The 25,833-nt window shown below is 46.4% G+C and overlaps 1 protein-coding gene across 2 annotated transcripts in view; it reads left to right on the top strand.

The window, feature by feature from the left end:
* MCMDC2 (minichromosome maintenance domain containing 2) overlaps window positions 1–25,833 on the top strand; it is a 1,264,730-nt gene that overhangs the window by 763,664 nt on the left and 475,233 nt on the right. For both annotated transcript variants that reach the window (XM_078687209.1, XM_078687210.1), the window contains one exon: window positions 17,643–17,848. In XM_078687209.1, coding sequence (XP_078543335.1) covers window positions 17,643–17,848 — 206 coding nt within the window. The remainder of the gene's footprint in view (window positions 1–17,642; window positions 17,849–25,833) is intronic.

Here is a 25,833-nt window from a genome sequence, read left to right as displayed (position 1 = left end):
AAACCATCACCTTGGTTCTGATTCGGTATATTAATTATTAGTTAAAAATGAATCAACTGGGGGCGTGGCCAAGATGGCGACGGAGTAAGACGCTCTCTGCGTTCCCTCCGGCGCCGAATTCTACAACGCACCGAATAGCACCCCCGGGACCGTGCTTGGACCGGTGGTTTTGTAGCCTAAGGGCACCGGAGCATAGCGGCTGAGTACTGGCGGCAGCGTTGGCCCCTCGGAGCGTCCCGCGAGGAGAAGCGCGCTCTTGGTGCGGATGCGGTGAAGGGCCTGTCCGACGCCGGACTGGCGTAGAAAGGAAGCCGACAGGAAGTGCAGGCTGAGCGGTTGCCGTGAGGTGGTGGAGGTCGGCCCGATACCTGGAGCGGCGCCTCCTTAGCCTCAGTGGCCGACGGGACCTCCGGAGGTCGGCGTTGCTCCGCTGCCCCCTTCCCGTGTACCGCACTGGGGGCACGGCGGCTGAGCTGGGGGCTGTATGCAGATCGGCGGAGCGGGGGCCCTGCAGCGCGGACTGAGGTGAGCGCCTGGAGGCAGCCGGGGGGCTCGGGACCGCGATCTGGCCCGCGAAGGGCGACGGCTGTGCCGGACTGCTGGGCGGGAGCTGTGAAGAAGCGGCATTGGGCGGGTTGGGCGGCCCCCCCGGGGCGAGTCGCCTGCAGATTGCGGCCGAGTGCGGCCTACGCTTGCTTGCGGGGCACACTGGACGGCGGCGGCCTATAGTGGAGGAGGAGGCGTAACGCCTGGAGTCTTGGCTGTGATCTACGACCTGCGTGAGGCTCGGCTCGGAGGGCCTGTGCCCTGCAGTGACCTGGGCACCATTGAATCTGGGAGCGGTGGCCCGGACATGTGAAGCGCTCTCTGGTCTGTGGGGGCACGCACACCATTGAACTGTGACCTGGGGGGGGCTGTCGCAAGATCTACAGGGCGGGCCGATCAGTGGAGAGGTCCGGATATAGCGGCCCTAACACCTCGAAGAAGGACGCCGGGAGGCCCTCGTGGCCGGCGATTGCCACTGTGATTTGTGGTCGACGGCGACTTGGGATCAACTTGAGGGGACGCACACGGCGGACCTTGTGATGGCGAACAACCAGAGGAGGGGGAAGCCTAACAAGGATGGCCTGGCCAGGGGCTCCAATCTTCCGCCATCGCCTGGGGCGGGCTCCTCCTCCATGTCCGGGGACGGTGAGGCGCCGGTCACAAAAGCATTTATGACTGAGCTATTTGCTTCCATTAAAGATGACATCTCAGAGCTGCGGTCCCAGCTCGCGTCGGACCTTCGGGAGGTGAGGAGAGACCTGGATGGGGTTGGCGAGAGGGTAGCCACCCTGGAGGACCATGATCTTACCCTGGCTAATGATGTCCATCAGCTGCAACAGGATGTGCTGCGTCTTAGGGAACAGAATCTGGATCTGCAGTCCCACGCGGAGGATCTAGAGAACCGCTCCAGGCGGAACAACGTCCGTATTAAGTCGGTACCATGGGACGGGGAGTCCGGCGATTTGAGAGGCTATATCCTGGAGCTGTTCCGGCAGATCTTGGGCGACGAAGAACTTACGGATGTCAAGATGGACAGAGCCCATAGGGTTGGTCTTCCTAGGCGCGGGGGGGGCCCTCCGCCGGACATTCTAGTCTGCATCCACGATTTTCAGTTGAAAGAGCGCATTCTGAAGAAGGCCCGGGAGGCTACGTCTATCCAGTTTCGTGGACACCACCCACAGCTGTATCAGGATTTGGCAGCTTCTACTCTTCAGAAGCGGCGTGAATTCAGGCCTGTGACTGCCTTCCTGCGGGACCGCGGCGTTGCTTACTCCTGGGGCCACCCGTTCCGCATCATATTTCGTTGGAACAACAGGCTTGAACAGATCAGGTCTCTTCAAGCGGCCATGGATCTACTGGGGATCGACAGACCGGATGCTTCACCTGGCGACAGGAGTCCCTCCGCAAGGGGCCGGCGGCGGTCCCCCTCCTGGCACAGGGTGGGCGGGGAGGGGGGGAGGAGGGTGCCTGACAGGCCCACCAGCTTGCAAGAACGGGTCGACGCGGTGGCCTCGGTTGCCACCGCCACGCTATCTGCCTCTCAGCTTGGTTCCGGGGCGGCGTGATTTCTGAAGAGGGATCTGGCTGGCGCCGGAGGGGCGCACCCCTACAGGTATCGTGGGTTCCTATGTACTTTGGGAGAAGACGCCCAGATACGAGACTCGTGGGGGACATCGGCCGATGTCTCCTTGCCGTCCCATGGAGGACTCTTTTGGACTTCTGATGGTTTGTGGGGGGGTTTCTGGGGGGGGGAGGGTCTTGGTGGGGTTGTTTGGGGTGTTGGGGTTGGGGGCGAGGGGGGGTGTTGGTGGTGACGCGGCTGTGCTGTGGATGGTGCTGTGTGGTGATGATTGGGAGACTGAGAGGTGCTGTTGGTGTGGGGGATGCGAGGCGGATGGGCGTGGGACTCGAGGTTGGGACTGTGGGGCGGAGGGTTGGCGGGGGCTTGATCTTGCCATGTGTTGTAAACAGGGCATCTACCGGCTGGGGTGGAGGGCCTGCCCCCGAGGTATAGAGGATTCTTGTTTTTTGTCTCCCGATGCCTGTTAGCATAGGGACCTGGAATGTTAAGGGACTGAACTCTCCGCAGAAAAGGCATAAGGTGTGGAAATACATAACGGACCACCACTTGGATATAGTGGGTCTGCAGGAAACTCACCTTACCCGCACGGATGAGCTGCGGCTTAAGCATAAGGCATATCCCATGATATACAGATCCTCCGCTTCCACAAAGCACAGGGGGGTGGCCCTCCTCTTCCATGCCTCGCTGCGTTTCCAGCCTGTGGCGGTGCGCACGGACAGGGAGGGTCGCTGGTTGATGGTGCGGGGATTAGTTCAGGGGAGGCTCTGTACCTTTGTTGTGCTGTATGCTCCTAATACTGGCCAGAATAAGTTTTTACAAAGTTTACTGCAGAAAGTGGGTGATTTTGTTGAAGGGCAGTTGTTTATCATGGGGGACTGTAATTTGGTGTGGGACGGGGCGCTGGATTGCTCTGGCGCTCGCAGGGCGGATACTGGTGTGTTCTCAGAGGTGTCGCGGCAAAAAGTGGTGGACATGGGGTTGATTGATGGGTGGCGATCTCTACATCCAACGTCCAGGGATTACACGTTTTTTTCTAATGTGCACCGCTCATATTCCCGACTGGACCATATATTTCTTAGCCAGGCTCTTAGAGGAGATGTCCTTGACTCCACCATACTGCCCCTCTCGGTCTCGGACCACAGCATGCTGGTACTTATTCTGCGCTGGTCGTCGACAGGCTCCGGGCAACGGAAATGGTATTTCCCGGCCTCGGTGCTTCGAGACGAGGCTTCTAACAAGGCGCTGCGGGTGGCCATTAGGGAGTTCTTTGCCCTCAACCCACCGTCGGATACCTCGGTAACCAACACGTGGGATGCCTTTAAGGCGTCCATCAGGGGCACTTGTTTGGGCCTTAACGCACAACTCAATAGGATGCGACGCAGGGAGAGGGAGGCCCTGGAGGCTGAACTGGCCTCTCTCGAGCAGGTACATAAACTCAACCCCTCGAGGGTGACCCTCCGGCCTCTCACGGCGGTACGGGGGAAACTGAGGGCCCATTACAATAACAGGGCGGAGTTTACCCTACTGCGGTTGGGCCGACAGTCCTACTCTTGTGGTAATAAGGTGGGGAGGCACTTGGCCCGACAGCTTCGTGACAGGCGGGAACGTGAGTACATTGGAGGGATTCGCGACTCTGCTGGACAACTGCAGCATCGGGACGAGACGAAGGCGGCCCTCTTCGGTCGCTTTTACTCGGACCTATACAGGGGGGAACAACTAGGAACGGCTGCCCAGAAGGCATACCTGGGGCGTCTAACCCTTCCGCAGGTGTCTAAGGAATGGAATGAGCTCTTAGGGGCACCGATTACCAGGGAGGAGGTGCTAGCGGCTATTACGAACTTGAAGCTTCACAAGGCGCCTGGCCCGGACGGTTACACGGCTGTGTTTTATAAATCTTACGCCTCCGAGCTTTGTGATTTCTTGGTCGCCCTTTTTAATGATGTGGCCTCCTCTGGTTCCTCCACTGGCTCCCTGGCAGAGGCGATGATTACGGTGTTGCCAAAGCCGGGGAAGGATCCGGCACACTGCGCCTCCTTTCGCCCGATAGCGCTTCTTAATCTGGACGCCAAACTATACTCGGCGATCCTGGCGCGTAGGCTCCAAGACCTTATGCCGGCGCTGATCCATCCGGATCAGTCTGGCTTCATCAAGGGGCGCCAGACGCATGATAACACGCGTCGGGTGGTACATCTTATAGAAAAAGCGGAACGGTTTCGTATACCGGCGGTTCTAGTGGGCCTGGACGCCGAGAAGGCCTTCGATCGGGTGGATTGGGGGTTCCTTTTCAATACCATGACTGCCTTTGGTTTTTCGGAGACCTTCATCACTATGGTGAGGGCCAACTACTGCTGCCCCCGGTCCCGGGTTGCGGTGAATGGTCATGTGTCGGCATTTTTTGCTCACACTCGCGGCACCAGGCAGGGTTGCCCTCTGTCCCCCCTGCTATTCGCGCTGAGCATTGAGCCGCTGGCGGTGGCGGTGCGGGAGCATGAGGGGATCCGAGGTTTACCATTCGCGGGGGAACAGCATAAGATTTCGCTCTTCGCGGACGATGTCTTACTCTCCGTTACTGATCCGGAGAGCTCGCTTCCTTGCGTCCGGGAGGCCCTGTTGGAGTTTGAGGGAGTGGCGGGCTTTAAGGTCAACTATAGCAAGTCGCACATCCTGAATCTTACCCTGTCGCAGGTCGAGAGGGACAGGGTGCTGCCGCTGACTCCGTTGTCCTGGGCCACGGGTTCGATTGTCTACCTGGGGGTCCACCTGACTCCGACGGTGGGCGGGCTGTTCCAGGCTAATTTCCCATCCTTGCTGGCGAAATCCCAGGCGGAATTGGATAGGTGGAAGCCGAAGTTTCTGTCGTGGCTGGGCAGAATCCATGCCGTGAAGATGGTCCTCCTCCCCAAATTCTTATATTTGTTCCAAGCCTTGCCTATCCCCGTGGGCAGCGATTTCTTTCGGCGCCTCAAGACTTCTTTATTGCGTTTTGTGTGGCAGGGGGGTCAGGCACGGGTCTCCTATGCGGTTCTCCGTCGGCCGAGATCGGAGGGTGGGGTTGGGCTCCCGGACCTGCAGTTGTATTACAAAGCAGCGCAACTAAGAGTTTTGGTAGAATGGTCGCAACAGACCTCCGAGAAACACTGGCTCCATATGGACCGATGCGTTGCCGGCAGGTCAATCTGGGACCTGGCCTGGAAACCGAAGAAGGACCGCCCCCTCAATGCATATATCAGCACTCCCACCGGCACGGTGTTGAAGGTGTGGGACTCACTGGCGGGAGATGACCGTTGGACCACGTTCCCTTCGCCGTTCACGCCCTTGCATTTCAACCCGGCTTTCCCGCCGGCGCTACATGAGGGGCCGTTTGCGGTGTGGAGGGAGGGGGGGTGTCGGGCGTTGACCCATTTGTTCCACGGCCCGGACACCCTCACTTTCGCTAACTGCATGAGGGATTATGGGGTTGCCCAGACTGAGCAATTCCGGCATGTGCAGCTGCTTCACTGGGCTACGTCGCCTGGAGTGGTGGAGGCGGCTACGAGACCACCGACGCCGTTCGAAGCCTTTATTTTGCGGACGTCTGCCATGAAGGGGGCCATTTCCTTCCTTTACCAACTGCTGCTTCAATCGGCTATAGCTCCTCGACCTCGTTATATGGGGCAATGGGAGGAAATGCTGGGGCGAGATGTCTCAGACGCGGAATGGTCGGCGCTGTGGCGCGACTTGTCGTCCTTTAACCATTCCTTGCACCTGAGGGAAGCCCATCTCAAAACGGTCATGCAGTGGTATATGTGCCCGACTAGGCTTCACCGCATTTTCCCGAGGACCTCGGATAAGTGCTGGAGGGGTTGCGGGCTTTTGGGGGACTTCCGCCATATCTGGTGGGACTGCCCGGTGATCCGTCCGTACTGGGAGGAAATCCTCTCCCACATGAAGGACATATTGCCTTATCCCATTGATGACTCTATGGCCTGTGTCCTGCTTGGGCTGCGGGACCCTGGCCTCATCTATCAGACCAGGGCGGATAAAAAGATTATGTGGCTGTGCCTCGGTGCAGCGAAGCTCACACTGGCTGCGGCCTGGAAGAAGAAGGAGGCCCCGGCGGTCTCCTTGTGGCACGCGCGGCTGTGGAGGTTGCTCAGTCTGGAGAGAGTGGCGGACATCTTCCTGGGCCAGTATAAGAATTTCCGGTATCAGTGGGGTCCTCTGGTTACGTTTCTGTCTAAGGGGTTGCCCTCGGCCGTCTGTCCGGCCTCTTTGAGGTCGATGCACCTCTTTCAAGTGTAATGTAGGTATGATTGAGTGTTGAGTGAATGGCGTCACCACTGGGGGGAGGGAGGGGGTGGGGTGGGGATGTTGGTTGTTTCTGTCTTTGGGCTGTGGAGGATCCACGAACTGCTTATCTGCACCGCTTGTATGGTTCCTGGAGGGCTAGGGCCCGGCGCAGTGCGGCGCTGGGTGTCTCAGCTGGACTGACCTAATGACAAACTGTTAGAACACTGTGTACAATGGTCCTAATTGCTATGTGGTCTCGCGCCTGGGCTGGATATGCATATGGAATGGCTTGAGTCACTGTTGCTGTGCGTACAAAGATTTTACCATGACTTTGAGTTATGTGCGGTTCCCCCGCAGCCCTCTGTTTATTTTCCTGTGCAACTTAAAATAAAATAAAACTTTTACAAAAAAAAAAAATGAATCAACTGTGTTAAAAGAGTGTCCCAACACATGCTTCTATAACCTCAATCGAAAAGTGTACCTCAGTGCCACCTTTAACCCTGTGTGATTGCCAACCATGTGCCTACTAACCTGTGTGCTGCTATGCACCGAAGAGCAAACATAGATATATATATCAGCTCTCTGCATGTTATAATCTTGTTGTGCCATATCACTTGGTAATCACTATCTAAATCCTACCTGAACTTCCTCTTGTAATGCTCTGCTACTACCAAAGTCGCGCTGCTGCACCTGAGGGTCACAGTCACACTGTAAGCATAAGAAACAAATTCAGTATCCACTACGAACCTCCTCACAATCACGAATAGTTATGAACTGTCTCACTCGTACCTTATGTCCACTGTGTAGTCCGCCTCTCACTGTGTTGAAAAAGTCGGTATATCTATCAGCGCTAAGCCCTGCCCACTTTCGGTACTACAAAAAAATATAAATAAATGTTATCTATGCATGTCCATCCAATGATTCTAAAGAAGAGAGTCACTCCGATATGCTCGCGCCTTGCCTCGGAACCTTCCTCTTTGCTTGGTAATCCAACAGCGCTACTTGCTCAAACCACTCTGTTCCTCCTTCCTCATACCGCGCCTTCCTTAACTCGCGTGTGACGTTATTCTCAACGTAACAGAAAACGGACTATCGTTTTCCGAGATGCCGCCATCTTAAGATAGTAAACACCACGGCTATTTTGATGTTGACATTATAGTGTGAAACCGCCTTCTTGGAATGGTTATAAAACAAATAGAGAAGCCTGTAGCCACTACACAAATAAACACTGTTGCCAAACCTACTGTCTCCTAATAGCTACCACGTGCCCCTACATGATATCAACTTCTCTAATTCTAATGTAAATAATGTTATGTTATACCAATATTAACACAATGCTTTAACAAGCCTCTGGTGGTGACATGTATCAAGGTTATGTCTGCCAAACACTCATCTGTTCTTATCTTACATCCTTATTGATTCATTTTAAATGAATATAAACCCCAATTATAGAGTTATGGAAGAACCTGATAATAAACAATTACATTGATTCAATTAACACACTTTCATAAAAAACATAACATTTCCAATTTATCATTCAGACCACATGGTTCTAGCGTATTCAAATGGCGAATCCAGTATGTTTCTCTTCGAGTCAATTGACGGTTGAAATCAGCATGTAACATTTCATCAATTTTTTCCAACACAGTAAATCGTAATTTTGGGGTAGAATGTTGTCTGTCCTTCCAGTGTACTGCCAAGTTCGATTTTAAGTTACAGTTTCTTATCATGCTCTTATGTTCCGTAATGCGAACTTTCACCTTTCTAGTGGTATTGCCCACATACACCAGCCCACAGGGGCATTTTATGGCATACACTACCATATGTGCATTACAATCCGCTGTGTGTCTCAACTTAATTTGCCTGCCTGTGTGTGGGTGTGGAAACACATCCCCTACTATGACATTACCACAATGGCTACAATTGTAACATTTCACTGATCCCTTGTGGTGTAATGTATTCTGTCTACCATGTCGTTGCTTGAAAATCTCTTTCAAATTTTTCGACCTGGTGTGTGCAAACATAGGTTTGCCTGTGAAAACTTCCTGGAAATCAGTCTCCTGTTCAATGACCTCCCATCTCTTCAAAAAGATCCTTTTTATAACTCTGGCTGCTGTTGAATGTTTGATAACAAACACCTTCCTCTTTAGTGGTGCTTTCTTGGTCTTTACCAGTAGCTCCTTTCTATCCACGACACTTGCTTTTTGCTTAGCTGCCTCCAAAATTTCCTTTGGGTAACCTCTGTCTTTGTACGCTTGAGCCAGAATTTCCATCTCACGGAATCCCTGCGACTCCTCTGAACATATTCTGCGTACCCTTAGAAACTGAGAAAATGGTAAATGATTCTTGAGTGACATAGTGTGAAAACTGTGATTGTGTAATGCACTGTTGCGATCAGTGGCCTTCTTGTACACCCCTGTGTTCAATGTGTTGCCCTGTTTCTCTATCAGAATGTCCAAATAGTTCATGGTGGTGGCATCAATTGAGTATGTGATTTTAATCTGATCATGGCAATCGTTGAGTGTGCTCAAAAGATTGACTAACAAATCATGCGGGCCCTTCCATACTACGAGAATATCGTCAATATACCTGACGTATAATTTCAAAGGTTCAGCCCATTGGTCATGCTGCAGTATATTAGTCTCCTCAAATCTGGCCATGAAAATAGTGGCAAAAGTTGGTACCCCGGTAAAACCCATAGAGGTTCCAGTTCTTTGTAAATAAAAAGTATTCTGCCAGCAAAAATAACCATGATACAAACAAAAGTGTAATAGTTCTATAAGAAAAACATTAGTACCTTCATCGTAATTGTGCGTCAACAACATCCACTCAACTGCTTCTATTCCCTCCTGATGTGGAATGGAGGTGTATAATGCCGGAATGTCAATGGTACATAACCAAATCTGGTCTCCCGGTAAAATATTGACTTCATTAATGCGCTTCAAACAATCTGTCGTGTCCTGTATGTACGTGGTCCATGCTTGGACCAATGGCTGCAGAAAGTGATCTAGGTATTTGCCTAGAGGCTCATGCAGTGACCCGCATCTGGCCACGATGGGCCTGAACGGGGGATCTACTGGGTTCTTGTGCATTTTCGGCACCATATAAATATGTGGTCTCTTAGGGTGCTGGACTATCAGAAACTAGCACCGTTCTCGCATAAGACATTGGATCTATTTGAAACTTTGGTAAAAAAAGATCTAGCTAGCCTTTCCAACATTTGTAAAAATAGAAGCAACCTGACCAAAATTGAAAGAATCACATTGAACAGATTGGCCAACAATGACGCACTCAAAATAGTGCCGGCAGACAAAGGGGAGCCCTTGTGGTTCTCAACAACTCATATTACAAGTCTAAGGTTGACCAGCATGTAATGGATGAAAACACATATATCAAATTAGACACAGACCCCACAGCTCGATTTCAAACAACTTTGGCATCCATTCTTGACAGAGCGAAGGACATGGGGTGGATAAATGAACAAACATACAAGTTTCTGATAGTCCAGCACCCTAAGCAGTTGAGTGGATGTTGTTGGGGCACAATTACGATGAATGGTAAAATGTCACAATTGTAGCCATTGTGGTAATGTCATAGTAGGGGATGTGTTTCCACACCCACACACAGGCAGACAAATTAAGTTGAGACACATAGCGGATTGTAATGCACATATGGTAGTGTATGCCATAAAATGCCCCTGTGGGCTGGTGTATGTGGGCAAAACCACTAGAAAGGTGAAAGTTCGCATTACGGAACATAAGAGCATGATTAGAAACTGCAACTTAAAATCGAACTTGGCAGTACACTGGAAGGACAGACAACATTCTATCCCACAATTACGATTTACTGTGTTGGAAAAAATTGATGAAATGTTACATGCTGATGTCAACCGTCAATTGTCTCAAAGAGAAACATACTGGATTCGCCATTTGAATACGCTAGAACCATGTGGTCTGAATGATAAATTGGAAATGTTATGTTTTTTATGAAAGTGTGTTAATTGAATCAATGTAATTGTTTATTATCAGGTTCTTCCATAACTCCATAATTGGGGTTTATATTCGTTTTAAAATGAATCAATAAGGATGTAAGATAAGAACAGATGAGTGTTTGGCAGACATAACCTTGATACATGTCACCACCAGAGGCTTGTTAAAGCATTGTGTTAATAATGGTATCACATAACATTATTTACATTAGAATTAGAGAAGTTGATATCATGTAGGGGCACGTGGTAGCTATTTGGAGACAGTAGGTTTGGCAACAGTGTTTATTTGTGTAGTGGCTACAGGCTTCTCTATTTGTTTTATAACCATTCCAAGAAGGCGGTTTCACACTATAATGTCAGCATCAAAATAGCCGTGGTGTTTACTATCTTAAGATGGCGGCATCTCGGAAAACGATAGTCCGTTTTCTGTTACGTTGAAAATAACGTCACACGCGAGTTAAGGAAGGCGCGGTATGAGGAAGGAGGAACAGAGTGGTTTGAGCAAGTAGCGCTGTTGGATTACCAAGCAAAGAGGAAGGTTCCGAGGCAGAAGCGAGCATATCGGAGTAACTCTCTTCTTTAGAATCATTGGATGGACATGCATAGATAACATTTATTTATATTTTTTTCTAGTACCGTAAGTGGGCAGGGCTTAGCACTGATAGATATACCGACTTTTTCAACACAGTGAGAGGCGGACTACACAGTGGACATAAGGTACGAGTGAGACAGTTCATAACTATTCATGATTGTGAGGAGGTTCGTAGTGGATACTGAATTTGTTACTTATGCTTACACTGTGACTGTGACCCTCGGGTGCAGCAGCGCGACTTTGGTAGTAGCAGAGCATTACAAGAGGAAGTTCAGGTAGGATTTAGATAGTGATTACCAAGTGATATGGCACAACAAGATTATAACATGCAGAGAGCTGATATATATCTATGTTTGCTCTTAGGTGCATAGCAGCACACAGGTTAGTAGGCACATGGTTGGCAATCACATAGGGTTAAAGGTGGCACTGAGGTACACTTTTCGATTGAGGTTATAGAAGCATGTGTTGGGACACTCTTTTAACACAGTTGATTCATTTTTTAACTAATAATTAATATACCGAATCAAAACCAAGGTGATGGTTTACTGTATCCCTGTAGATTTAATGATAAAAGATACATACTCAGTTTCTGCTGGTTTAATTGCAGCATTCCCCTGAAGAAGGTATTTTTATACCGAAATGCATTGGGACAGATAATGCAACATTCTGAGAAGAAAATGGAAACATGATGTAATGTTGTTCATTGTGCAGCACAGCAGGATACCTACTAAGGACAACGTCTGAAAAGAGAAACATGGAACGTTTTATTTGAAAGTGTTTACGTCTCATGATTTATTTGATCTTTTGGTTGTATTGTTATTGAAAGTTATGTATAAAATTGTACAGTGATCTTGAACATATTATATAAGAAGCACCTGCGGGGCAAGTGAAAAGTGCGCTACTCTCAAACAGCATTTTGTTTGTTTTGGTAATTTTGTACCGACAGGAGCCAGTCGGTTTGAGTGGCAGCACCGCATTTAAGTGTAGATGAAGGAGTGAGCACTAGATAAAAATGTATTTAGACATTCAAGGAGTGCAGGGCATCACACATACAAGCAGTTTATAGTGATGTCTTCGCCATGTGGGCACTCCCTGAAAATTGTGGTGGGCAGTTTTTTTCAGCTAGAAGTATGTCATAACCCTTACAAAGCCTCTCCCAAAAGAGTGCTTTCACTATGTCTCCCTCCATCTAGAGAGTTATTTCATATAACCTATGTGGAGATCTAACCCTGGTATCCACAGTTTCAACTTAAATGAACTCATTCAAGTCCACTTTCTCCAGAAGACCCTTCAGGTTCTGGCAAGCTATTGTGACTTCTGCTGCACTGTCCAACATTGTCTGGGCCCATTCTCCGTCCTTGAGTTGCGTCCTCAAGATTCTCGGCATGTCTGATTTTTAGACCTGCTACCTGTTTTTCTAAACGTGTTGTTCGTCTTTGGACTTCACGCGATCTTCCTTGTTTTCTAACCATCCTCTTCTTTCGGATTTCTGTGATGAAGTCTGAAAGGTACGAGAGAAACCTGTATCAGTATCTTGATATCTATCAGGTTTTCTCAAATTATCCCTATTCCTGAGGTTATACCTCCTTTCAGAGGGCTCCTTTTGAGGAGACCTACCTCGGAAATGAGAACGCTTCTCTCTAAAAGTTTGTTTGCTATTTTCCCACTTCTTTTTAGAAGGAGTAGGAGTGTTTTTAGTAAAGACCTTTTCAGGACTTTCAGACAGCTGGGGTTTCACTGGTTTCCCACCCAGACTGTCTCTGCCTAATTCTTCATAGGATTTTTCAATTATTCTGGCCAGTTCTTGTGGTTGCTCAGTTACATCAAATTCCCTTCATTTTTGGCGGATCGCCACTGATGCTGCTTCTCCTTAATATTAGCTAATGTTATTGCTGAGACCTGTTTGAAATCGTTTAGTAGTTTCATACCTAAATTTAAGGCAGGCTCTGCCCCGTAATCATTTTTAATCTGTTTCAGGACATCAAGTATTACCGCCATAGATGGAAAACCATGTGTTTTAGTGTAGATAGCAGCGAAGACTGTACCCCAAGTGTTGCAGGTCTCCAGATGTGGTGTGATCCCCATTGGTAAGCATATTGTTAAAATCCCGTGTTTCTCATGAGTGGTAGTATTAGGAAATACCGCTTCGATCTGAGTAATTTTTGAGCTATCCAGAATGGAATTTGTTCCCGTTTTGCAGGTAATTTACTAATGACTGAGTGTAGAGTCTGTAGTTTTATTTTCAATGTATTCCTCTGGTGAGGGGTATGTTGTGGAAACAGTATTGCAGGCTGGACTGTAAGAGTCCCATGACATATTGACTCTCTTTGAGTTGAGCTAATAATGCCACATCTGTCATGTAATTAATGTCAGGTTGTGGTGTATAGCAAGTTAAACCCAGCCATGTGGCTCCTGGTCTACCTAGTGGACCGAGCCTGGTAATGTGATTGAAATGTTTTAGGGCGCCTTTAAACCAGAGCTCATGCTCCTGGTATGTGAGTAGAATTTCAATATCCTCGAAAGGAATCTATTCCTCTGGTGGTTCATCTTCTTTGTAGAAGTGAAACACATGTGTTACTGGATTTGCTTCAGGGAAGACTATCCATGAATAGAATACCTCTGTCTGGTGATATTCATGTGCCTCTAACACAAAAACTGGTACAAAAGGGGGTGGTGTGGACGGAGTATCTGAACCAATCAAACACTCACACCCAGTCAACAGATCTGGGTTTAATCCATTACCGTTCTTTAGCCCACTCTGCCACCCCAGTTCAGACATGGCCATATGCAAATCAGTCTGACCCTGTGCCTCATGGGAACAGTCCAGCTCAAACTGCCAATCCATGCCTTCCCTGGACCGGAAACAAGCTTCCGAGGACCAGTTTCTGGCATTTCAGCCGTCTTCAGCCCGGCTTGCTTGAATCCAGTGGCAAAGTGAGCAAGGGACTCACGTCTGCGCATACCCTGCCAACTTATGGCGAACAAAGTGGTACAAAAGGGGGTGGTGATGGACGGAGCATCTGAACCAATCAAACACTCACACCCAGTCAACAGATCTGGGTTTAATCCATTACCGTTCTTTAGCCCACTCTGCCACCCCAGTTCAGACATGGCCATATGCAAATCAGTCTGACCCTGTGCCTCATGGGAACAGTCCAGCCCGAAATGCCAAGCCATGCCTTCCCTGGACCGGAAACAAGCTTCCGAGGACCGGTTTCTGGGTTTTTTAAAACTGCCCTACCACCTCTCGATGATAGACCAGGTTTTATACATTTTATAGTGATGTCTTTACTTAAATTTAGAGGTATTGCTATAGCATCCACGTCGGTTTCTTGGAAACCTGAAAAGTTAAGGGCTGGATTGACTGAATCAGCCGCAGATCCACCATTTTTGGTGTTGTTGCTATCCGGCATTTTGTTGACTGAAAGTTTGCAGAGCAAGTTTCAAGGAAACAAAGATAAGGTGCACAATATTTTGGAACACTGTATCCTTCAACGTTGAACAAACCAAAAAGCTAATACATAGGATTTTCGTCCTACTCAGCTATGGCGGATATTATCCTTTACCCACTCCAGACGTCTATTGGATTATTATGAGTATGGGGTCTCTGAGAAAAGCACGACTGAGTTACTTCAGTATCTAGCGTTAAATTAGTGCCTTATCAAACCGTTGGGCTCCATGTAGTGTAGTTCCTATATTCCCAATAGGCTCTACGCATTGGAATAATATACACTATAGATTTGACATAAGACTGAGGTCAGTATGTCTCTATCGAGCATATTAAACTTAATTGTGTGTGCCGACTAACTCAGAGGTCACTAGAAACTTTCTCGAATAAACAAGAAGGGATTAGTTTCTGACAACCGCATAAACATGACAACTTTGTTTCCGTAGGACTGGAACAAATATCTTCAGAGTCGTGGAAACAATAGATAACTATTTCACTCAGTCAATCGTGCATACTTCGTTTCTACAGAGTTGCAGAGAAATAGTGAGACTGGCGTTTTCAATAAAAGGGTTTATTGAACAGTCTTCTTTCTCGTGCAGGAGAGGTGAACTGCTACAATCGTTAGACAGAATGCAAATTATAATGCGTACAGCGCAAACAGTAATATAACATATTACTGTATTAGCATTGTCTGTTGCTATGACATATATAAAAATACATACATAAATAACACAGGCTAAAATACTCAACTGGTGCTTCTAAAATACACCTACCCCATTGTACCTAACCTAGGGCTAGTACCAGGGAAGAAGTAAGTGCTGCTTAGCATAAGTTTTAGTTTTGCCAAGAATTTGCCAAAGGTTTCTCTAGGTTCTAATCAGCTCCATACCTTTAGAATGAAAGAGGATGGTATCTCTGTCTCGGGACTCGATTTCCCAACACCCCGCAAAGGGAGTCAGAAACACTGGAGCTGGATTCTCGGCAGGAGGATGTCAGCTCCTTGTCAGTGCGTCAGCTGGAGAGTCGGCTTCCTTCAGCACTTGCTGTAGCGAGCTGCGTCGGGCAAGTAGGTAGTCGAACTGCACCGAACCACACCGTGCTTTGCCATAGCAAGTGAAGGTATATTTCTACCTTGAAGATGTTTAGGAATGCCAGTTTTGACGTAAAGTCGGGCATATAAACGTCATGAATGAGCCCCTAAGGAATAGTTGTTCATGCATAATAATGAGTTCTTGGAGAAATCAATATCCAGGCAAGGGGAAGTCCTTAACAGCTTAAGAGTCTGGTTTTCCTAGAACTCGTTGTGACGTAGATGAACGGATGGAAGTAACCATGCCTGTATGTGGGTAGCATGGGCTATGCCTAAATAAGGGCTGGATTTCTATGCCTATATAAGGGCAATGCAAATTGTACCTATATAAGGCCATGAATCGGGAAAATTCATTCGGAATCTAAAACGACATACAACAAAACAGTGGACATATTGCTGTTTGGTAACAAAAACCATTTTCGTAGAAAGGGCGGCACCGCTTGGTTCTCTTTAAATACCTTAAGCGAGTATACTACACCCCATGAAACTACTTAGATATGGGCTAACGGATGATGATTGCTGCTTGAGATGTGGAGTTGAGGGCGCTATCTTTGCACACCTGGCTTGCTTCTGTCCTGGGGTTCATCATTTTTGGACTGCAGTTTTTGAAGTGTTGCAAGATATTGTGGCTGTCCCGCTGCCAGAGACACCACTGGTAGCTTTACTGGGATATGATTGTGGTATGCCAAGACGTCTCGATGGCAGGTGGCTTTGGGCCTCTTATTGGTGAGGCGGAGAATCGCTATGCGATGGATGAAGGGCCCTTTGCCGATGATGTTGGAATGGCACACTGACATGTCCTATTGCAACACTCAGCCAGACACCTATAATGCTCTCATGCTGATACGCAATATACCGCGTAATAATAGGGGGCCAATATCAAGCCTACTTGATTTGCATGTCAGTTGAAAGTGAGGAAGATAACAATCAGAATGCGTTGACCCTTACGGGAGGGACAGGGTTTGACTAGTTCGAATGCTTGGGTGGGGGCTGCTCATTAAGGTGATGTACATGGTGCTGTATGTGTTCGATATGAAAGTTTGTAAATATAGATGGGGTGAGAATCGTGCGGGATAGATTGTCATACTTCTGGGATGCTCCTGACATGGCTTCACCACCACTGACCGCTGATGTGTAGTCTGGTGGACCGAGTCCTAACACTAAAAAGTTTCATCCGAGTATGCTGGAACTGGGAGAGTCATCAGAGTGCTCTTTGCTCACCCAAGATGGACACTAGCGTTCACCAAAGGGAACCGCTAGTTTTGCTGTGACTGGAGATAGTCCAGTATCAACCGGACTTTTGCTGAATCAAGGAGGACCTCGAGGGACATCGACCCCTATGGCCAAAGTCGCCTAACCACGACTGGGCCGAGGAGCAGCCCCAGAAAGCCCTCTGTCGACCGCACAACATCCTCAGCATCTTCAGCATCCTGTGTCCCTTGCATCATTGAAATCTATGTAGGTTCACCCATAGAGCTTGGAACTGGACTTGAGACTGCTTTAGTGACAAGGTAACTGTGTTACAAATCCTTACTGGCCCCTTTGACCATCTCCCTGCCGAGTTGGTTGCCCAAAGTGGGATGGAGCAGCGGAACACAACTTTACTAAAGTTTTACAAAGTTTCTGTTAACCACATCATTTGCCAATGCATGTTAATAATCTGAGTGAAAAGCAGCAGCTTACATTTTAGTTAAATATATATATCTCCAAAACTCTTTAGTGAATTTTGTTCATTTTGGTGTCTAAAAATTCACAAGATCTAATTTTACAAATTGTTGTCAGAGTTCTTTTGTGTTGTAACTTTATTTTGTTGTTTTGGTAATTTTAAATGCTTTACACTTGTTCCTCTGTTTAAACAAGACTGCTTGAAGCGACCACTACCCAGAGTTGAGATGAAAGGTTTATAAACAAGCCTTACTAGACCAAAGACAGTATCATGAGTGTATTACACAGTGAGGTTTCATAACCACACCATATAAAATACCACTTTTATCACAACGCTACCGCTCCTTTACTACCCACACTGACATCTAGATAAAAAATAAGCACATTAGGTTAAACTTAGTAAGGAGATGTGTATTTTGAAATCTCTAAAAACAAGTTACAATAAATTTGGTTTTCTTTTAGGCTGTTGAATTATAGCATTTCTCTTGTGCCACGAGGGATACGTCACCTACCATCTTGTGAAATATTTGCCACGGTAACTAAAGATGAACATGGGACTGGAACTGCCAGCATTCAAGCTTGCAGCGCTTTGTTAGCCAAAGGTGGTGTCTGCTTTGTTGGAGATTTGATGTCACAGAGAAAAGACAAACTTGAACTTCTACAATCAGGTAAATCGCTGAATAACTTGGCTGTTCCTTATGTAGAGAGAAATGTGTTTGAAGTGTCCCCGTCATAGGTTTTATTTGTGAAGTCCTGTTGCACCATCTTCAGCAAGAGTAAGGTAGCATTTTGAAAAGATAATTAAAATGTTTCACTACCATCATCTTCATAATTTTAGTCCTCCGTATAATAATGATAATTGGATGTGTGACGAATATATGATGTTATTATGGAGGGTGGTACATGCACACCGGATGTTCAACAATAAGTTTCAATAAGTGCAGCTCGGGTATCGCTCTCTGGTCCATGAGCGTATTAGTCAATTATGAAAAGCGTCCCCCCAGGGAAGACGCACAGCTACTTGTCTCCAGATAAAGTGGAGTGATCCCATTTCAAAACACTTCTGACACTGTGTGATCAGTTAATTGAATTTATTTTTTCTTTCTCATAAATTAATTTACTGGACAAGTATTTCTCTTGTTAGTTCCATAAACCAAAATTGTATTGCATAGTATGCATGAAAGTTGGGGTCCCAATTGTCAAACCCAATGCATTTTGCGCTCAATGGACCCTCCGTCAGGGGAACTGTTCAAAATATGTAAAAGTGAAGCACGGAAAATGGCTGGGTTACCATCAGTGGGTTAACCAAAAATATATGTTGATAACTGTGATTGGAGATTGTGCAGATTGTCAACATGCACAACACTGCTGGCTTTATTCAACGTAGACCACAGGTGTGATGAAAATGGTGGAAATGAAGAGAAAAAGGGGGTTATCCCAAAGCTAGCGTAATGAGACATGCTTTAGTTATGAAATTAATGATTGCTAGACAGACTGTTAGCAATCAGAAAACTGGTGACTTCTACCATGAGGTCCCCATGCTGGTAAAAGGGAGTGATCGAGTAAATGAGGTGAAGTCCTAAGCTATAAAAAGATGGTATACGATCCTAAACAAGTGATCTAATCCTGCTTATCGTAGAAACATTTGCAAAATTGATTGAGGATCTTAGGGGGGAAATTGATCAATTAAAACAAGAACTGTCCACATAAATGTCAGCGTAACAGTGGTCAGAAGCACTAAAAGATATCAACGAGTAATTAGAGAAAAACACACAGGAGATTAATGAACGGAAGATCAAAAAATACAAACGTGACATCATAGAGTATAAACTAGGATAGGTTTAAACTTGGGCCGAAGAATATGCTAAATGCAGCAAAAACAGACCATCGCTCAAAACATCGGATACGGAGACTACCTCATCTGGCAGTGACACAGCACCGATAAGGGAGAGGGGTGATACTCCAGCATCAACGTCTCATAGTAGCTTCTACCATCCCACGAGGATCTTCTTTTTTAGGACAAGGTCCATTACAAAACGACGCATCATGAGGGCCAAGCATAAGTCAGGAGCCCAGTGACGCTCCAACATCTCAGAAGCGAATCACCAGAAGTTAGAAAACATGAGTGAGGAAGACTTGGTTATCAACATTTCCTCATATCCGCTAAACAATTTAGAGAAGGAGGTTCTAAGGAAAGGCACTTCATTTGTTCCAACATATCGTTAAACAACAGTTGCCCAGCTTACACAAGCACAAGTCAAAACATCAGAACCTAACCATGGAAGAAAGAGGCATCTTAGCGAAAATTGCCAATAACACCACCATCAAATGCACGTTGGCAGATAAAGGAGGAGCGTTGGTAATAATGGATGCTACTTTTTATCTTCAAAGTGTACAAGAACATGTACACAATGCCACTACTTACATGAGACTCCAAATTATCCCTAATAGGAAATTTGCTCTAGTTTTGAAAAATCTTTTGGACACAGCCTCGCAAAGAGGTACTATCACTAAAAGGGACAAGAAATACCTTCTTCATACAGACCCAAGATCTCCTACATTCTATATGATATCTAAAATTCACAAGAACTTAAAAAAACTTCCTTTCAGACCTATAGTATCTACTCGCGGGTCCCTCCATGAACCAATTTGAAAATACTTGGATAAACATACAACACCAAATTGACAACAGTTTCAAGGAGCGCACAGCAAGTTTAGGAAACGTAGTTAGCAAAGTAAGTTGGTGCTCAAGGTAGATACGAGCCTGTTGCCTTGACTCAAAACAAAACCACTCGGGGTTAGTTCGACCAAATAACAATTTGATCCACCAAGCACTCAAAATAGTCAATTACAGTCCACAATTAAATTGTCCTTCTTCTAGTTATCTTTCCTTTATTCTTTATCTTCTCTTCTTCCAAATTAAATTTCAACAGAACAGCCAACACGTGTTTCGTCTTAGTCAGTCTTTGACATGCAGACTTCTTCAGGGCTGTAAACAATTTACAATAATCATAGTTGTAACCTAAATACAATCGATGTATCAAACAATAATAAGCTATTCTTGTCTTTAAGAAGACCACCGAGTTATTGCGGGGTATAGTAAAGACATCATTATAGACCCTAATGCCAAGTATGAAACCAAAATCACCATAGTGAATTTAATACCTATAGAGTTGCCAGGTGGGCAGGACCCAGATATACCACGGTAGCTGACGTATTATCTGCTCAACCTATCAATATAAGGTCTAGTTGAAATGTAAGGTCCTATCCACTAATTCCAATTCAGCGTTTTAGCTGTAAAAGCAAACAACACACCCCCTATCATGAGCCACAGCCCATTCATTCAATTATCGTTCTAACATTTTACAACGTGCTAGATACCTTACCTAGCTCTCCTCGTATTTGGAAATGTATAGTTCTGTAGCACGATTTTCATATTATAGCTGTTATTTTTCAGTGTCCCTTGACTGTACTCGATATTCTAGAGTAATACATTTAATAAAGTTATCAGTATTCTCATCCATATTCCCACTGGTCTAGTTTTACTATTAGCCTTATTGATTAGCGTTTTAAATTCAGGAATTAATCATTAACTATTTTAAGCTACCAATCTCAAATGTTACCTGCAATTTTCGTCTTATCGCAATTATATTCAGTTAATGGCAATCATGGTCGATGATCCTGTAAATTAAATATAGCCAAACTTAGTATTTATAAATCACTAGATATCGATCGTATCGCAGTACATCGATAAGTTGCCTTATCCGCTCACCGTATATCTCAAACTCGCCTCAGTTAATCCTCGCGTGCTACGCCGTCGCCATCTTGTAATGGCTTTTTGTAATCTTTGATTGCGGGCGCAATCTTTACCTAGTATTTTGTTTGTTCCGGTACTATCAGTACATATGAAAAGTCCTAATTTTCGCAATAAATTTCTCTAGATTTATCTTTACCGAACAACTAAATTTAAATACTATATACATCCTTCTTATTATACTCTGTATTCGTGCACTCGACGGACTGAGGTTCAGTCATTTTGGATTGGGCTGAGATTTCAAATATTTCTCAGTTATTTTTGTCCTCAAGAAATTTATATTTTCGTTAATCCAATACCATTATATATATTCTCGTTATCTAATGTGGTTTGTATATGAATACAACTACTTATTATAACGTCTATTAAATATCCATAGTCTAATATTTCACTCTCTAGTGTATTATTGGTGTAATATCCATAAAGAATAGTACCTTATTATCTAGTAATGAGCGGTCTAAATCTAGTAGTACTCACTCACTACTATTTATCATTAGCTGTCATTTTCACTAGTATATTCTAAACTCAAATGCCACCTGTTGTAGCTAGTGATTGGGGGCGTTGACCAGTATATTAATTGAATAAATTATAATTAAGGTTATTATTCTAGTGGGGAGGTTAGAGAGGGGGGGTACAAGCAGGATAGCAGGGAATACGATCACATACATTGTTTGCAGTCTCAAACATATATCAGAAAGCTCAATTTACTCTTTGCCTAAATAGTACTCAAATTCGTGATCAATGTTTAAGCCAAGTTCAACAGCTTTAAGTTTCATCAGCCACATAACTTCTCTACGTCGTAATTGTATCATTCTGTTACCACCTCTAGGGTCTCTTTTGACATGATCAATACCATGGTAGCTAAATATGTGTTTGTCTTTCTCTTCATGGTTCCTTACCAAATGTGATGCTACCGGGTAGCGTGTGTCTCCTGTCTTTATCGCCCTAAAGTGCTCCACCATTCTTTCTTTCAGTCTCCTTATTGTGCTACTCACGTAGATCTTTTTGCAGGTGCACACAATTACATAAACCCCATATGTGGTATCACAGTTAATGAAATGGTCAATAACATATTCTCCTGTATTGTTGTAATCAAAAGTCTTAACTTTCTTTACTGCCCATCTGCACGAGCTGCACTTGCCACATTTGTGGAATTCTCTTGTACTAGTCGTAAGCCAGTCCGGTTCTGTCATTTTAACAGGGTAACTTGGGCGGATATAATTAGAAATAGTGCGTCGTTTTCTAAATGTCACACCTGGTGTATTACCAACGTATGGAAAAAGATCTTTGTCCATACTAAGTAGATACCAGTGCTTTTTCAAAATGTTAAACAGGTGAGCACTACCAGAGCTATAGTATGTAATCAATCTCAGTCTGGTTTGCCCAGTAGTTTTACTGCTCGATTTACTACTTAACGTTTTACTCCTTTTTAGTTTCCTCGCCCTCTCAATTGCTTTTTTCACTACTTTACTTTGATAACCTCGCTTCATAAATCTCCTTGAGAGGTCTACAAGGTCGTCTTCAAAATCTGTCTCATTAGTACAGTTTCGCCTCGCCCTAACCATCTCTCCATAGGGGATGGCGTTCTTCTGACTGTTGGGGTGGCAACTTTTAGCGTGCAGTATAGCATTACAGCTGGTTGGTTTTCTATACATACGACTGCACAATTTCCCATTGTCTATAAAGAGTTCTATATCTAAGAAAGTGATGTTATTACTGTTATCCAGTATTTGGGTCTCTTTCATAGATTCACATGCCTGAATCATTCCCCGTCGTCGAGACGGGAGCCTCCGGTATATAAAAAAGTAATGTCCTAGAGACATACATAGAAAAGAATAGGCCTAAGGATCTCACCTTAGTGTCCTATCCACGTCCTTATGTAAAAAGGACCAAAACAGAGTAGGCCCAAGGGTCCCACCCTAGTGGCCTATCTGTGTCCTTTTGTAAAAAGGACCAAAGTAAAGAAACCAACAATTCAGCTACCACCTCCTTCTAGAACCTTCCTGTCAGGAGCCCAAGTCTCTCAGATTTTCTACCGCACGTTGTGCAAGGGAGTCTCCACCTGAGTTCTCCTCAGGAATCTTACTTCAAAAAAACAAATTTTCTCAACTACTTATATTATGGCTGATAGCCAGAAAAAGGGTCTCTTTAGAGCCTGTTCCTCTTGTGGAAAGAAAAGGCTCCATGTGGAGGACAAACATGAAACCTGTTTATATTGCCTCTACCCTCACCATCAACCCAAGGACTGCAAAATATGTAGGACCTTCTCCAACAAGACCCTCAAGGACCGGGAAGGGCGCCTACTTCTCTGGCTCAACAGGCTGAAGAACAGAGACGACTTGGTGTCAGAAGACGGTGAGAGTATTTCTGGTACTTCACAATTTTCCTTGAAGAGGCCAAGCGTTACTTCCCCTAGCCCCTCAGACACCCCTCCTAAGAAGACTCTTAAGAAGTCCTCAGAGGGCAAAGCCTCTGTGTCTGGCAAGGATCTTCCTGTCACCAGGAAGCAGCCGCTGTCCTTGATGACGACGACAGCGTCGACGATCTCTTCAGCGCTAAAAACTGCTTCAACGTCGACGACGACAGTGTCGACGACGACAGCATCGTCGGCCACCTCCTCGACGACGAGGACGACGCCTTCATCGTCGGCGAGTAGGCCAATGCCGTCGACCATTCCAGTCACTTCATCGACGACGAAGATCTTACCGTCGACAACGAGGCCGACGTCGACGAAGACCTTACCGTCGACGAAGACTATCTCGTCGACGAAGGGCATCCCGTCGACGACGGGGAAACCGTCGACGGCGGAGAAATTGCCGTCGACGAAGGGCGCGTCGACGAGGACACCGTCGACGGAGACACAGTCGACAACGGGTAAATTACCGTCGACTAAGGTAATTCCAACGACGGCACCGTCGACTCAGGCGTCGACGACCACAGGAACATGGAAGGAGTCTGAGCTGCTGTCGCACGCAATGGACACCTTGCCGCCTCAGACATCCCATATCACCCTTAAAATCACGCCAGTCCTGACGTCGGCCAGTAAAGTGCAACAACTGCCTCCCGCCTGCCTACTACAAGGTGAAGAGTCAGAGGAAGAGTTATGCACACAAGCCACTAGCCCATCAGACTTGGTGCTCAAGTGCCAAAGCACAGACGAAAAACCGGAGGAGGAGGAGCATATAGAGCAATCAGTCCATGCTCAGGTGCACACACAGGTTACACCTACCAGCATCCATTGTATCTGACCTGCAATTCTTAATCACGGACTACAAGCAGCGGTTTCCAGAGAAACCCACTACGCCTACACCTCCAGCTGCACAGATACCCACTCCTTTGTCTCGACACAAGCCGCCACCACTGGTGCTTAGTAGAGACCAGGAGCCAATACAAGCAATCCACTCGTCTGAGGACGAGGAGAGAGATCAGGAAGAGGGCGAGGTCCGTGACGATGAGTCAGACCCAGATGTAGACCAGGACTATGTCGCACATTCTCCGGCCTCCCCAGAACCACAGTCTTCGGAATCGCCACCCGCAGACATTGGTGGGTTCCATAATCTTGTAGAGCGAGCTGCCAAAGGTTTCCATATGTCTATGGAAACTCAGGAAACTGAGTGCTTCCTTTACGACTTCAAGGAGCCTACTAAAAAGACAACCAGGTCAATCCCCATCATTGACTTTATCTGGAAACAAGGTAAACAACTGATGCAAACGCCAGCTTCAATCCCAGTTGTGGTACCCAGGCTCGATAAAAAATATAAAGCAACCTCATCGGCGCCAGCATGCCTCACAGGTCACCCCAAGGCAGACTCTGTGGTAACCCAAGCGGCACAGAAAAACTCACGCAACCCAGCATCGCCTCTGTCAACGCCACCCGACAAAGAAGGCAGAAAACTGGATACTATTGGCAAACGCTTCTCCACCACGTCGGCCATGACGGTGAAAGTCGCAAATTCCATAGCACTACTGGGCCGCTACAATCGACAACTCTGGGCGGATATTGCACCCTACCTGTCTAATCTGCCAGAGGATTTAAAGGAGGAGGCTCATTCGCTTCTCTTGGAAGGCCAAACATCTGCCTCCGAGCTCATAGACTGCGCAATGGATGTAGCCATGACTGGCTTCAGGCAACTGGCAGGAGCCGCTGTACTCAGACGACAAGGCTGGCTCAAAGCCACCTCTTTCCGCCAGGAAGTGCAAACGAAAATTCTAGATATGCCCTTCGACGGCCAGCATCTTTTTGGTGAAAAGATTGATGAGGCCCTAACCACCATTAAAAAGGACACGGACACGGCCAAGGCCCTTGGAACACTACAATTCTGGAACCAGTCCTTTCGTGGCAACAGAGGTAGAGGACAATCTTCATATAGGGGCACCTACCAGAATAGGTCTTCCTATTCGTACAACCAATCTAAACCGCAATACCAACCGCGACAAAACCAACAAGGGCGTCAGACTTCCTACGGCAAGTCGAACTACAGGGGGAAGAACCAGAGAAGACCTGCTGGCAACCGTCAATGACTCGTGTCAAAGGCCAGTCCATCCACCGTTGCATTTTTTTAAAATTGGAGGGAAACTCACATACTTCCTCAACAACTGGAAAATGATAACAACAGATCGGTGGGTGCTCCAGCTCATTCAATTTGGACATTCTCTAGAATTTGTCACAATCCCCCCAACAACACCACCTCGCAATCGGTCCCACAGGCACCTACGACTGCTTCTTCAGGAAATCTCTTCCATGCTACGGAAGGGAGCGATAGAGAGAGTTCCACCAATCCACAAAGGAAAATGTTTCTACTCCCACTTCTTCCTGATCCACAAGAAAGGGAAAAAGTG

Source organism: Lissotriton helveticus, chromosome 4_1 (assembly GCF_964261635.1).
Source record: "Lissotriton helveticus chromosome 4_1, aLisHel1.1, whole genome shotgun sequence".
NCBI lineage: Eukaryota > Metazoa > Chordata > Amphibia > Caudata > Salamandridae > Lissotriton > Lissotriton helveticus.
Note: the sequence above shows the minus strand (reverse complement) of the source record. Positions and strands in the feature narration are given on the sequence as shown.